At 40.2% G+C, this 15588-nt stretch overlaps 1 protein-coding gene across 2 annotated transcripts; it reads right to left on the bottom strand.

Moving 5' to 3' along the window:
- Positions 1-926: 926 nt before the first annotated feature.
- LOC138959238 (probable flavin-containing monoamine oxidase A) lies at positions 927-15034 on the bottom strand. Of its 2 annotated transcripts, none has more exons than XM_070330639.1 (12): positions 14825-15034; positions 12056-12146; positions 11377-11521; positions 10428-10542; positions 7052-7209; positions 6662-6751; positions 6004-6091; positions 5241-5389; positions 4663-4827; positions 3456-3643; positions 2263-2350; positions 927-1972 (listed from the first exon to the last, which is right to left on the bottom strand). In XM_070330639.1, the coding sequence occupies exons 1-12, from the start codon at positions 14940-14942 to the stop codon at positions 1739-1741; spliced, it is 1629 nt and encodes a 542-aa protein (XP_070186740.1). In that variant the 5' UTR covers positions 14943-15034; the 3' UTR covers positions 927-1738. The 2 variants fall into 2 exon arrangements, with proteins under 2 accessions (XP_070186740.1, XP_070186741.1); XM_070330640.1 differs by having other exon boundaries at positions 5289-5389.
- Between the last annotated feature and the right edge of the window lie 554 nt (positions 15035-15588).

Genomic DNA, 15588 nt, shown 5'->3' with positions numbered 1-15588 from the left:
CAGACATTTGTTTTAAGGTGAAAAAACGTGAAAATTGTTAGCTTTAAAATACAGCATCAGAAATGTTCAGAATCATGTCTTTACTTGCACTGTGCTTATCACATAAATATAAGATGCACAGTGCCAGTAAAGCAAAACAATTATTCTTAAGGAATCCAATGTTAACCCTTAGGCTGGTTGTCACGGCATATGTCGCACTACTTTATGTATACTGTCACCTGGTTGTCACGACATGTCGCGCTACTGGCTCAGTCTGGTCCGTTCCGATTACCTCCCATAGATGCGAAAACCTATATGACCGTTTTTTGACTCACATGCGAAGCAAAAGTGAGTCTATGTACTCACCCGAGTCGTCCGGCCGTCCGGCCGGCCGGCCGTCCGGAAAACTTTAACGTTGAATATTTCTTGGACACTATTCAGTCTATCAGTACCAAATTTGGCAAGATGGTGTATGATGACAAGGCCCCAAAAAACATACATAGCATCTTGACCTTGCTTCAAGGTCAAGGTCGCAGGGGCCATAAATGTTGTCTAAAAAACAGCTATTTTTCCCATTTTTCCCATTTTCTTTGAAGTTTTTGAGATTGAATACCTCACCTATATATGATATATAGGGCAAAGTAAGCCCCATCTTTTGATACCAGTTTGGTTTACCTTGCTTCAAGGTCAAGGTCACAGGAGCTCTTCAAAGTTGGATTGTATACATATTTTGAAGTGACCTTGACCCTGAACTATGGAAGATAACTGTTTCAAACTTAAAAATTATGTGGGGCACATGTTATGCTTTCATCATGAGACACATTTGGTCACATATGATCAAGGTCAAGGTCACTTTGACCCTTATGAAATGTGACCAAAATAAGGTAGTGAACCACTAAAAGTGACCATATCTCATGGTAGAAAGAGCCAATAAGTACCATTGTACTTCCTATGTCTTGAATTAACAGCTTTGTGTTGCATGACCTTGGATGACCTTGACCTTGGGTCAAGGCCACATGTATTTTGGTAGGAAAAATGTGTAAAGCAGAAGGTCAAGCATGTGAGTCGTATGGGCTTTGCCCTTCTTGTCTTTATTTTTCTCTCTGTTAATTCACCAGTGGCTATGTAACATGTGCAACGGAATTGCACCAGTGTAAGGGTCAAAAGGCATCTACACTGTTTTGGCACGTTTGCACTAAAGTCATTGAATCTAAAAAGTCAATACTGCAGCAACCAAGAAGAATGAGTAGCCATACCCAAACTGAATCAGATTGTCACTGCAGAGAGAAAAACATTCAACTGTTAATAAAATTACATGTATCAGAAAAATGTTCAAGACTTACTTTAAATCCTCTGTTGAGCGTATTACAGCTATCATTTAATTCTGCAAATATTTTTTATATATATATTTTAAGACGCTCTAACAGCAAGCTATTCATTTAAGATGAGTTTATGACATACCTTGCAAAGAACAACAATACCTCTGTACGAAAATGCGTAGAATATGGCAAAAAGATGCAACAACTGTACAAATACAGTAAGTGTAGAGATCATCAATGTATGAGCATCTTACTTCCTGATTGCAACAAATATCAGCACTAAATGATATCAAAATATACCAAGGTACTGTGTGTCCCTTTGGATCACACACACACTTGCTCTCTCAAAAGGCATCTAACCTCATTCTCCCATGTAAAACTAGCACATATCATAATGAGAAGTAACAAGTCCAGTTTCTGTAATCAGCTCTTTCCTGTCTTCATCTGTCAAACACCAGTCGTATACTGTTAACAAAGCGTGATTTGGGCACACGGTCCGATGTAAAAAGTAGAAAAATGAGTGATGCGATTCCAGCTCCGAGTGCAATGTAGGCTGCACGTTTCATCGGGGAGGAGGGTGGGTCCCCAGGAAACAAGATGGCTTCATTGTCGCGTGTCGATTCTGGCTCAGGGTCAGGAGAAGCAATGATGTGAGGACGTAAATGGTACAAGACCTAAAAGAAGAAGTAGCACATCAATTATGATCATACCTCAGTTGCCACCCAGTCTGTGCATGCATGCATATAATTATGTGCGTATGGTCATGAGTGTATGTGTGTGTCAGAAAGTCTGTCTGCATGTGAGCATGTATTTGTCTAGCTACCTGTTTTCTGTGTGTGTGTGTGTGTGTGCACATTTAAACATTTGATCAAAGTAACAGAATTCTTTAACACTTGCATCAGTGTATCACAATCTTGTCAGATACTCAAGACTATTACAACGGAGAATGGTGTGCAACACTTGCCTCAGCGGCAGCTCTGTAGCCTGACTGGATTGCACCATTCATAAAACCACACCATACTGTGGCAGTCTCTGTGCCAGAGAAATGTATCCTGCAAATCAAGGACAAAACTTTACCATACTGTCAGCACTACTTACACTAGTCTATACGGGCCTGTCAAGAATAAGAGATGCTGGCAATTCTAGAAAATGGTTGTGTTAAATTGAATCATACAAGATCTAATGTCTGTAACTATCTGAGCACTCCTTTTTGACTCACATGCGAAGCAAAAGTGAGTATGTACTCACCCGAGTCGTCCGGACGTCCGTACGGAAAACTTTAACGTTGGATATTTCTTGGACACTATTCAGTCTATCAGTACCAAATTTGGCAAGATGGTGTATGATGACAAGGCCCCAAAAAACATACATAGCATCTTGACCTTGCTTCAAGGTCAAGGTCGCAGGGGCCATAAATGTTGCCTAAAAAACAGCTATTTTTCATATTTTTCCCATTTTCTCTGAAGTTTTTGAGATTCAATACCTCACCTATATATGATATATAGGGCAAAGTAAGCCCCATCTTTTTATACCAGTTCGGTTTACCTTGCTTCAAGGTCAAGGTCACAGGAGCTCTTCAAAGTTGGATTGTATACATATTTTGAAGTGACCTTGACCCTGAACTATGGAAGATAACTGTTTCAAACTTAAAAATTATGTGGGGCACATGTTATGCTTTCATCATGAGACACATTTGGTCACATATGATCAAGGTCAAGGTCACTTTGACCCTTATGAAATGTGACCAAAATAAGGTAGTGAACCACTAAAAGTGACCATATCTCATGGTAGAAAGAGCCAATAAGCACCATTGTACTTCCTATGTCTTGAATTAACAGCTTTGTGTTGCATGACCTTGGATGACCTTGGGTCAAGGTCACATGTATTTTGGTAGGAAAAATGTGTAAAGCATGTGAGTCGTATGGGCTTTGCCCTTCTTGTTAGACTTGGTCCTCAGCAATGTACTTGTAAATGAATGTAAACAATCTGTGCTAAAAACTAAATCACTGATTGGTCACAACGTCGTTCAGTGAATGCTAATCGGTCAAACCCTGCTCATGTGGCAAATCATGGATCCAACAGTGCGCTTAAAGACTCTTAATAATGGCAGTGATATGGTGAAATTCAAGAAAATATGTCTGCAGAATTGATGACTACCTGTCCACAGATTCCCTCAGCACGTTATTGAAATACTTGGTTGTCCCAGGCATCAGAGACTTGAGGAAGCATCCCCCGTTGTATGGCTCCTTGCTCCAATCACGCTGCCTGAAGTCCACAACGTTACGCACACCAGGACCCACAACATCCTCCAGCAAGTCCAGAATTGCAGCTTTTCGTCGTTTGGGCTTTTGGATGAAAGGGAGTGAAATAAGAGCTGAGATCATGAAAGAAGTGGCAACAGAGGTGGCCATGTGACCAACAGCATTATAAGAATTCTGAAGCTAATAACTACATACTGCAGAAATCCCAAAACAAACAGGTATATTATACGAACGTTTAACTGACAAAACAAGGACAGGTATATTATACAAACGTTTAACTGACAAAACAAGGACAGGTATATTATACGAACGTTTAACTGACAAAACAAGGACAGGTATATTATACGAACGTTTAACTGACAAAACAAGGACAGGTATATTATACGAACGTTTAACTGACAAAACAAGGACAGGTATATTATACGAACGTTTAACTGACAAAACAAGGACAGGTATATTATACGAAAGTTTAACTGGCAAAACAAGGACAGGTATATTATACGAACGTTTAACTGAAAAAACAAGGACAGGTATATTATACGAACGTTTAACTGACAAAACAAAACAAACTAGTAATTACATACTGCAGCACCTGTCCTAACTTCCGACATCGCAGGGACTAAAGAGATGATGTCTTTTCACAGCCGGTGTCTTTGGAATGGTCACTTCAGCTTTAAGTTAAAGAACAATGGTCTGACAACAAAACATGGATTTATTTGCAGATCTCTTGTGGAGCTTATTTGAAGGATTTTGCCAACCATAAGAACAGGAAACATGACACATTACTGTTGCAATCTGATTAAAAGCTTACTGTTTTAAAGCTGCGTTGGCCAATGCAATGCAATAATGTTTGCAATGAGCATGTATCTCTCTTTGTAATGAATTGAATATTGATTTGAATTGAATTGAATATTGCAGGTGATCTTTCATGACAGTTGCACTTTCATAAAATGTACAGACCAAGATATATCAGAAGGTGTCTTTTTTGTGTATAGGAGTTATTAAATTTACAGACCAAGAGATATTAGAAGATGTCCTTTGTTAGGAGGTATCTTAAATTGTCATCAGTGGAAACGATCCTTTACACCAGCGGTGTCATTTACCTCTTCCTCAAAGCCTTCCGATGAGGAGATGAAACCTGCCAGTGCTGGGTTTCCCCTGGCAGAGGTAGCATCGTACACAATGCCCACTGGGCCCCTCTCTTCATCCTCCACCACTGACTGGAACCCATAGCACTTGCCGCCTGCACTGTCCGTCACCCAGAACGGCTGTAGTGTACAAGAAAATTATCTGTGTCAGAGAAACATTGGTCCTTTCAGTTGAACTTGCATGCACTGTATTTTGGAATGCATGCCCTGGACGACTACTGTAACATTGTTGTCAAAGCTCTTGCTTCTCAGGTTTTAACTGCACAATAACACTAACATGACCTTTTGTCTAAAATTATGCCTTGAACACAATACATTGTATCTGTCACATTTACAATGTGTATTATGAAAAAAAAGTAAATTTCCTGTCTGAAACATGCACTTTCCAGTCTTCAAAGCTGCAGATGTTTTTCATCTATGCACAACAAATGACATATTTTGCTATAATGAAAGCCACCAAAGCTCTTCTCAGTTGTGTTTGCACAAACACAAAACAACAGAAAATTAAAGAATGCTATCAAGAGAATGCTAACAGTGTGCATGGAGTACGAATGTACATGCAGCATTGTGCAACATTTGACCTCTTCAAAAGTGATGGCGAACTTGACAAGGAAAGCCAGAGGCACACTCTTCAACAACGCCAACTTGGTGGACGGGAGAGGTGGACTCACATTGATGCTTGCTGAAACAGACAAGGTACTGCATAGTTTTACTGAATAACGTCTTACTTAGTAAGATTCCAAAGTATGTGTGCTGACACAGTCTGTTCTTTCACTCTGGCCTATCTTTACTTCAGGGAAAAAAGACTTTAGCAAACAAAATCAGAAACAAAACTGGAAGAAAGATAAAACACATCAATACCAAGATTCATACTTTGTCTACTAAGATTCTAAAGTATGTGTGATAACGTCGTCTGTTTTTTCACTCTGGCCTTCACTTAGCTATCTTTTCTTTTGGGAAAAAAGCCTTTAAGCAAACAAATCTGAGAAAAAAAACCGGGTAAACAGATAAATGCATCAATACCAAGATTCATTCTGTCATAGTTTTTGCTTGCTCTTACAGCTTGATATAAAATTAAAATAAAAAGAATTAAAAAAACAGTGCTGTTTGGGATGTTATTCTAACTGCTCTCTAAGCTCAAGAAAGCAGTACTGAGTAACTTGCAACATCAAAACCAAATGAGCAAAGAGTTGAAAATAAGAAAATCAGCTGAACAAAATTCTGCATATTTTCATGGAGAGTACATGTATTCTAAAGCTAAAACTAAAAAATAAAGAAGGTGTCAAAACAACCAACCAGCATGGTGAGGTGGGATTGCCAGTACCACCCTTGAACAACTGATCTGTACACGACTTGTGGTCACAATCCTTACTCTGTCATTTGCCTGCAATAAAAAAATATGTCCTCATTTAGAAATACATGTACATACATTTGCCAGATCCGAAAGCTATCATACCAAACTGTGAGAAAACTGTGACCATTGTTTATTTAATCATTAATGGGAACCTCTTGGTTAAACAAAAACGTTTCCATTATCCAAAACTCTCCATTGCTTATTATATACAAGCAGATACATGAAGAAACAGACTTTGATTCCGCAGAAAGTTGCGTTTTGTTAAAGATTTCATTATCCAGAGTGATGCTGCCAAATTAAGTATTACGTTTTACATTTCTCTGCAGCGGCTGTTGTTTGTTGTACAGTGGTACTGTGAGGCCCCTCCAATGAGAGAAACTCTCCAAAAAAACGACATGTTCTGTTGTCACTTGGTCAATTATTTTTACCAAAATGTACCTGTCATGACAGGCCGCCTGCAATGTAGGGATATTTTTGGCTGGTGCCAAGGGTACCTTTTCATGGCAGTTACCACTGTATTGAAAAAGTAACTATGGCCTTGGAGAATGTCTGCAATGGAGCACGACTTAAAAGCATCAATTATTTACAAATGTGACAGACCTGTACAATGTGGCTGACCACCTGGTTCAGTTTGATGTTCTTCTTGCCGATCTTCTGCACCATGTGGGATGCCAACTGCTGCACACCTCCCTGAATACATGTATGTTATGCCGTTGAAAACCTGTTGAAGACACATTCTGCTAGGAAATCTTCTTTTCTTAGGATTCCATTCTGTTCATACATTAAAGGTGTCTGTAGTATACATAGCACTCAATTACAGATTTGATCTGATCTAAATTAACGTTATTCACAACCCCCTGGTTAGATATAAATGTATTTATTTAAAAATGTATTTATTAAATATAAATTGGTTTATTTGTTGTTCTTGTTTTTTTGTTTTTGTTTTTGTTTTTTTTACTTACCAAAGGACACATTTCCAGCTTTGCCTACCTTCACTCTGCATTCTCTACCACTGAACTCGATTGGCTTGCTGAAGATTTCCATGCCGCCTGCAGACTGAACATACATGAGGAAGTACAGCAAGGTCATCTCTCCTGTGGCCAGGCCAAACATACAGCGGCAAGCTGATTCTATCAGGTCCTTAGAATCTGAAACAATTATCTTCTTGTAATACAAATCTGAATTAAAAAATATATAAAATTTACATGTACTATAATAGAGACATTTTTCAGAGTAGCTTTCAGGTTACACATTTTTCAAATGCTTATGTATCCACTTTTTTCTGTGGTGGCACAAGATCTGTATGAAAACACACACCTGGCTTTAAGGGGAGGTGGGCCAGTGCACTACCTTTTTTTTAATTTTCAATGTTTTATTGTGTCTGAATGTTATTTTATGAAAGAAATGAACAAATGATGACAAAGAATAGTCACTTTTTGTATTTTCGGTTGCTGGTTTTTGTTTTACGCGACAAAAACAGTCAAAATACAGACAAAAGTGGAGTACAGGAGATACACGGATTTTCATCAGATGTGATTGTCACACTTCTAATTATTGTTTTATTTTATCCTTCTGGGTATGCTCTAGGGGATTACGAAGCAGATCTTGTTTATTATATTTATATTTGGAGTTAGGAACACTTCTTTGTTACAACTGTCAAACTTTAGGGTAACGCTTGCGAAATTATTTTTTGAAATAATCTGGATATGACTATAATAAAATTTCAGCAAAATCCCTTCGTAATCCCCCAGAATGTTATATTCTGCACAAACTACAAAAGAAAATATTGCTCTAGCTAAATTACAGCCAGAGAAATCGCGTAACCCAAGACGTAACCGTAGGCAAAATGGCTGAACTGAGAAAAACGACATTGAAGATTGAACACCACAGAAACACTATTGAAACAGACACACAAGGACAAAACTGTGTTATGAATGAACAGCTTAGTTTATTTGAATTGCAAACTACTTAGCCTTTAGCACGCCAGCAGAGAATTTATGCGTCCATCCCTTCTTTCCCTCTGTCAACCAGCATGGGGATACTGCCCCAGCGCTAAACGTGTATCAATGACCCGATTCTCGTTTGTATTTGCATGCGAGAATAACGGTATTTTTAACGGTAACTTACTTGAGCCAGAACGAGACTTATTTCCTTCCGTTATCTCGTCGATTTGTTGGTTTCCTCGAAGTTTTCTGCTTTTGTTTTTACATCGATACAGTACTTTGGTGCTTCGACAAGCAAGATGGAGGATGATGAGTTTGAAACTTTCGTTTGAGTTGTTTTTTGACAACAAATCGTACGTGGAATCTGAACGATTTACTGAGGAAGCTCTTCGCAATGAACTGTGTATCGCGGTGAAGAAAATGACACAGTTCGTCAAGACAGTGACGGAATTTACGAAAGCGCAGATTGATACGAACAGTTGCTGATCCAGTTTCGTTCGGGAAATGGCAGGCCCAGCAAACATTACCGATAATCTGACTGATGTTGGATACTTTCTCCTGTTTTTGTTTTTTTGCGTAGCAAATGCTCAACTTGCTTGTCGAGGAGATACTGCACAGAAACTGACTCAAATTCAGCGCAAAGCAAGCCAGTGCCGAGACGTAAAAAGTGTGCTGCATGGCGTGTTCGGAAATGGCGACCTGTGGATCTGCGTGGAGATCAAAGCTTTCCTCTGTATCGGAAACACCGACAGAATCCAAACTTTGGCCTAGTACCAGCGGAACTACTTGTTGTTGCTAACCGAACCAATAAAGACATTGTCCTCTTTCTTATTTCGAGCCATTGTTATCGTATCAAAGGTTGTTTCTCAAGGAAAAATTCGCTTTCGGTTGTCACCGATCGTTTGATGTGTAACCAGGATGTTGTAAAACCGAGTGAACTTCGGGTGTTCCCGTCATGGCCGAGAGTCTCTTCGGTAGTTTCCGTATGCAAAATTCGTAAGCTGAGCATGCGCACTCACAAAGTAAACTGGTTCCCGATTTCGGTTTATGACACGAACCAATGGATGTCGAGTACCTTCCAAATAAGGACATTTCCGTTCGATTACGATTGCTGCCTTTGCAACGGACAAGTGGCTGAGTGAATGGAACATTCATCAAAACACTGATGTCATGTTATAGGTCAAGAGCTGCTGCGCAGTTTCGTATGTCGTGAATGCACTGTTTTGCTGAGGACAAAGCCGTAACTAGCCTTTGAAATGAGACATTTTTTGGCGGGGGAATATCGACTACAGAAGACAATCAATGCCACACATGTTCACATTTTGTCTTTATTGACAGATAAATAGGACACTTTTGACAAAAACACCGACACACATGGATGATAGGTATGTTATGGAAACATAATCTGCTAAAATACCCAAAACAGTGTTTTGAACGATTTGGTCAATTTTGCACTGGCCCACCTGCCCTTAAACTGTACCATTTCTGTATCGGATGAGCTTCGGGGTTAAATGTGTAGCAAACACTAACAAGAAGGGCAAAGCCCATACGACTCACATGCTTGACCTCGACCTTTACATGACCTTGACCTTCAGGGTCAAGGTCAAATAACTAAACCTAGCAATGACATCATACACTAAGAACTGCTTTACACATTTTTCCTACCAAAATACATGTGACCTTGACCAAAGGTCAAGGTCATCCAACACAAAGCTGTTAATTCAAGACATAGGAAGTACAATGGTGCTTATTGGCTCTTTCTACCATGAGATATGGTCACTTTTTTGGGTCATATTTCATAAGGGTCAAAGTGACCTTGACCTTGATCATATGTGACCAAATGTGTCTTTTGATAAAAGCATAACATGTGCCCCACATAATTTGTAAGTTTGAAACAGTTATCTTCCATAGTTCAGGGTCAAGGTCACTTCAAAATATGTATACAATCCAACTTTGAAGAGCTCCTGTGACCTTGACCTTGAAGCAAGGTAAACCAAAGTGGTATCAAAAGATGGGGCTTACTTTGCCCTATATATCATATATAGGTGAGGTATTCAATCTCAAAAACTTCAGAGAAAATGGGAAAAATGTGAACAATAGCTGTTTTTTAGACAACATTTATGGCCCCTGCGACCTTGACCTTGAAGCAAGGTCAAGATGCTATGTATGTTTTTTGGGGCCTTGTCATCATACACCATCTTGCCAAATTTGGTACTGATAGACTGAATAGTGTCCAAGAAATATCCAACGTTAAAGTTTTCCGGACGGACGTCCGGACGGACGGACGGACGTCCGGACGACTCGGGTGAGTACATAGACTCACTTTTGCTTCGCATGTGAGTCAAAAATGTCAGTAAAAGAAATTTCTGTTAAAGGACCTGCTTACATATATCCATGAATAAAAAAAACCTAAAACTACTCACCCTGTGACCACAGGTTCTCCTCACAAAAAGACTCAAACGTAACCCCATCCCACGTTACGGCTTCAACGGAGCTGCGAATGTCCATGCTTGCAAGTCTTTTCCTCATTCGTTGAAGCTGAAAAATGCAATCCAAGTAAACATGAGACAGCCCTAGACATTTCACAGAGTGCAAGGCAGCTGTGTCCAAATATTTTTTAATTTAATATCCAAATGGGTGTATTTTCCTGTATGTCACAAACCATTTACCTACACGCGCTGATCACTTTTTGTGTAAAGGACTGGGTGGCCGAGTGGTAACGCACTTGCGCTCGGAAGCGAGAGGTTGCGAGTTCGACCCTGGATCAGGGCGTTAGCAATTTTCTGCCCCCTTTCCTAACCTAGGTGGTGGGTTCAAGTGCTAGTCTTTCGGATGAGACGAAAAACAGAGGTCCCTTCGTGTACACTACATTGGGGTGTGCACGTTAAAGATCCCACGATTGACAAAAGGGTCTTTCCTGGCAAAATTGTACAGGCATAGATAAAAAATGTCCACCATAATACCCGTGTGACTTGGAATAATAGGCCGTGAAAAGTAGGATATGCGCCGAAATGGCTGCGATCTGCTGGTCGATGTGAATGCGTGATGCATTGTGTAAAAAATTCCATCTCACACAGCATAAATAGATCCCTGCGCCTTGAGTCCGAGTCTGGAGATACGCGCGCGATATAAGACTTCATATAACATATATACATGTAACTGTGCCTCTGTGTGTGTGTGTGTGTGTGTGTGTGTGTGTGTGTGTGTGTGTGTGTGTGTGTGTGTGTGTGTGTGTGTGTGTGGGCACACACATTCATGCAAGTGTATGCATGAATGCATGTACTTGTATGTGAATGTGGACATGAGGGTGTATGTGTGTGTGCCAACATACCCAAAAGTACTCTTGAGTGATACATGACAAAATGAACTTACCTTCCACGTAAACTGAGCTATGTCTAGCCGTGCCTGTATTGAGAGCTGAGGGACTGGGGTGACAGGTGTGCCACCATGAGACTTGACTGGGTTGAATGTGTCCAGGTGGAATTTGTGCAACAATTGCTGCAGGTGGGGCTGTGGTCTGGACAAAACAACAAAGCAAAACTATGATACATGAATAATACCCACACATACACAGGCACAGACAGAGACAAGTATGGACAGACACATTGCAACACTAATCAATGTTCGAGAAGTCATTCATCACCCCCGTACATCAACCCCCCCCCCCCCACCCCCCCAAAAAAAAATCAGATTGCAAAGTGACTCAAGGAGGAGTGACCATGCTGTTAATAGAATAAATGAGAGTAACAATGGTATCAAGTTAAGTGAATGCTATATTTGGTCCAAAACAGGCGTCGAACGCTGAAGAAGAAGAAGAAGAAGGTCCAAAACAGGTTATTGATAACAATATGTTTTGTGATACTGGTAATGAATTTTAGACTTTGATCTCACTAATTTTGTAACATTACATGCTCGATATCAATTATCTTTCTCAAATGTGCGAATATCCTGGAGAGTTAATTAATGCACACCACCTGCCAGCTGCTGTAATGCAAACCACTGCTGACTAGTTTCCATTCCTTCAGGTCAGTGTTATGCTATGCATACTTACCTGCCAACCCATTCTCCACCCAGATCCCAGAAGTCTTTTGTGCCATCTGCTGCATTCAGCTGTTCTGTCAGTGTACGGCCACCTATTCTGTCTGCACATACATCGGAAATAAAGAGTGGATACTATTTCAATCACAACAATAAGTTGGAATCCATACTAGTGAAAATGATTCAGTGAAAATAATTCAGTGACCCCTCGCCAAGTTCGTATGAAGGGGCAGGGTGGAGTATGAAGTAGCAAGGGGCAAGCTAGGAAAAGATAACTCTCGCTGCTAACCACGCCCACTCAAAAATCCGGTCGGCGATTTGGCTCCGGACCCCAGGGTCAGGTTACGGCAAAGTACGTCGTTTTGAGTGGTTGGTTGTGGACAATACTGACCGGTACCACTAGCAGATACATAGGGCTAGAGGTGCATCGACATTTTTTTCGCCAGGTCGCGAGAATTCTATAAAATAAATGCAAGCGAACTTTTGTCATTTTTTTCTTTTTGCGATAGGGCGAGTGCACCACCGAAATTAGTTGATGAGAACGTAGTCGGGTGTTTCATCTTTCATTAGCAACTGAAAGAATAAGGGGAAAGTTCCGTAAAGGTTCCCATTTCAACGGAGGAAACGACCTACCCCCCTCTTCGACAAGTAGTTACGGAGAATGCCGAAGGCTTCCGAGCGAGAGTCACGTGACCCGAACGTATAATTTTGGCGGTTGTCTGCTATTTTGTTGTTCCGACAATGTGGCACATCTGCGCTTTTCCGACGCTTCACACAGCAATTCTGCGTATGGATACTTCTTTCAGAAAGATGAAAGTCTAAATCGCCGAAACTGTTCTTTGGTAAGTACGGAATCCAACAAAAGAAATGGCTGACGACGATTCGAATGCATTGGCGAAACCGAAAGTGAGAAGATGCCATCATCATCATCATGGCGGAAGACAGCGAGTCGGATAGCGTGTTGAAATGATTAGGCTGATTCGTTCGCGCTGATATTTCTCAAACTGGCAAACGAAAGAAACTGTGCGGATGGAAGTTTAGTTTGAATTGAAAGTGAAGCATGTTGACCAGTTGTGGTGGTTGTGGTGGTGATGATGAGGGAGGGGGGGGGGGGGGGGGGAGGGGGCAGTGTTGACTTTGACACGAACAGAGTACACAGTCAAATTGGGAAACAGATACGATATTGGATCAAGTTACAACTGTTTCTGTATGCCTTTCAAAGGATTTTTTGGGTATGGTAATTTTATCACTTTGATATTTCATATCATTAAAATTACCCATTGTGTTGTATTGTAATTATTACACATTTTTATACAAATTACAACAGTCAATATCTTCTTTTAGGTCATAACTAAATATGCATGAGTTTAAAGAGGAAAAAAAGTTAGAAAAACCACTGGCTGGTAACACAACTGAAAGCCCACAACACTGTGTCTTGCAAAAGTGTGTGTGTGTGTGTGTGTGTGGGGGGGGGGGGTGTGTAAGGCAGCAGCAGCTTGAGTGCATGAGATAAGTAGTAAAAGGGATAAAAACCAACACAAATACAAAGACAGTATTGTAGTTGAAAAGGTAGTGAGTGGACACAACAACAAATAACTGATCATAAATATAAGTTTACATGTTTATCAAAATCAATATTTTAATTTTATCATGAATGGACCAGTCATTTTGGTCATGCAGCTTTTATTTCAGTTCAGCATGTTCATAATTATGCAGCAGTAGGGAGGTTGACATTGTAAGAAATTACCTTCGAGACAGTTTTTTTTGTTTACCTAAGAATTTTTGGAACAAAGAAATGCATCAGACTCGGTATGTGCCTAATTTATTGGAAGATTAACAAGATCTTATTTTTCCATATTTGGAAGATAATTCTGATTCAGATGTGGAACAACCATCAACAAATAAGAAAAAAATTAGCAGCAATGTCTGGACATAAGAGCCAGAAACAATAACTTTTGAAGGTTCACTCAGTACATCAAAATTCAGATTTTCAGGCAGATAAAAAGGTCCTGTTACACTTTTCTGTGTGACTTCCTACCCCGCAACCTGTTCTGTTGTATAGTATTTATGACAAGAAAGCCCTTTAAATCAATTACAACAGGTTTTAGCTGAAATTGTGTGCACGACAGGTTGTAAAGGGTGCCGGTCACTTTTTCAGCAGAATTTTTCAGCAGCCCTAAAATCCCAATTTTTTAAAAAATCATTAAAAAAATCAAATATGTACCGATCTTCAAAATTTAAAGTGCTTTACAATTCTGATGGCTTGGAGAATGTAGTTACATATAAAAAGTTTGAAAAAAATCCAAAGAAAAATATGGTTGCCCCATGCTATATGAAGACAGAATGCCAGGTAAATTGCTTTACTGAATAGAAATTGACTTTCAGGATGACTGACTCAGGTGTTGTGATAGCATAATTTTGGCTATTCAGTTAATATTTTATGCAGAGAATTCCTTCTGACATCAAGAAATAACTTCTGCGTGTTGGAATCTTTGTTGTGACGAGAGAAGTTCTACTTTCGTTTTCGATGTTGATGTTTCATCAGCCAATCAGAAGGTCAACATACATACACTCAAGTCGACACACCTCATGGTGCCCTCGTGGGTAAAAATCACCAACCGGTCCACAATAATCGTTATCTCAGCAGATTCGCTCTGTTAAAAGTTGCGAGAATAAATTGCGTTCAGGTTTCATCACAATTTGTTTATCAATGCGAGGTCACAAACGAAGACCCGGAAAGAAGATCGAAACTTGTCAAGGGGAGGAAGCAAAGTGACTTTACCTTTCGCTTCTAGCACGATCACTTTGAGTCCCTTGTCTTTCTCAGCCAAGTACAGCGCACAGGATAGACCCGCCAAACCCCCGCCAATCACCACAACATCACAGTCATATGATTCCATTTATTCTTGGAGTGTGAAAGTCGGTCTAGCATGACCGACCTGATTGAACAATTGCCGGCGAGTAATGCTTCTGCGTGCACTTGTTCGTGACCCGGACGAGGACGTGTTCATGACCTACTGACCTTGTAGAGGTTACATGACGCACGGCACGTGTGGCACTCACAGTTGATGAAATTTATCGATAAAACATAACACAGCCAGTGGCAGTGCTTTTGAGATTGCGGGAACGATTGTTTTCTTTTTTCCTTTTCAAAACTCAATTTAGATACAAGCTGTTTTGATCCCCATGGGCATAACCTAGGTCCCTGCCATGGGCGATATGGCGTTTGCTCACACACTGATATAAAGAAAAAGAAAAAAAAATTTCAATTAGTTTTGTTTCTGCAAACTAAATCGAACAATTTTTGTGTTGATTGTGCATTTCCCAAATGCTTAAGCCCTTTTCAAACGGCTCACTTGCAGGTTGCTTTCGCTTTATCATAAACTCATTTATAGCTAATGCCGAAATGTATTTATTTGTTACTAGATGATTACCCGCTTCGCCGGGTACCGGCTTCGCCGGGAAGAAGTAGAGCCGAATACCAGGCTGCGCCTGGGACCCGGCGTGACCTTCTAAAAATAGTAACGTAGTAACGGGAATATGGAT

This window comes from Littorina saxatilis, linkage group LG2 (genome assembly GCF_037325665.1).
Source record: "Littorina saxatilis isolate snail1 linkage group LG2, US_GU_Lsax_2.0, whole genome shotgun sequence".
NCBI classification, from domain to species: Eukaryota; Metazoa; Mollusca; class Gastropoda; order Littorinimorpha; family Littorinidae; genus Littorina; species Littorina saxatilis.
This window is presented reverse-complemented; position numbering and strand designations above follow the sequence as displayed.

Excerpts from the sequence above, each read along its gene's own strand:
- LOC138959238 (XM_070330639.1), bottom strand. The coding sequence starts at position 14,942 with ATGGAATCATATGACTGTGATGTTGTGGTGATTGGCGGGGGTTTGGCG. Across the intron at positions 12,147-14,824 it reads GATCGTGCTAGAAGCGAAAG|ACAGAATAGGTGGCCGTACA; the intron begins GTAAAGTCACTT and ends ATGTATGTGCAG. Across the intron at positions 2,351-3,455 it reads CTGAGGGAATCTGTGGACAG|GATACATTTCTCTGGCACAG; the intron begins GTAGTCATCAAT and ends CTTGATTTGCAG.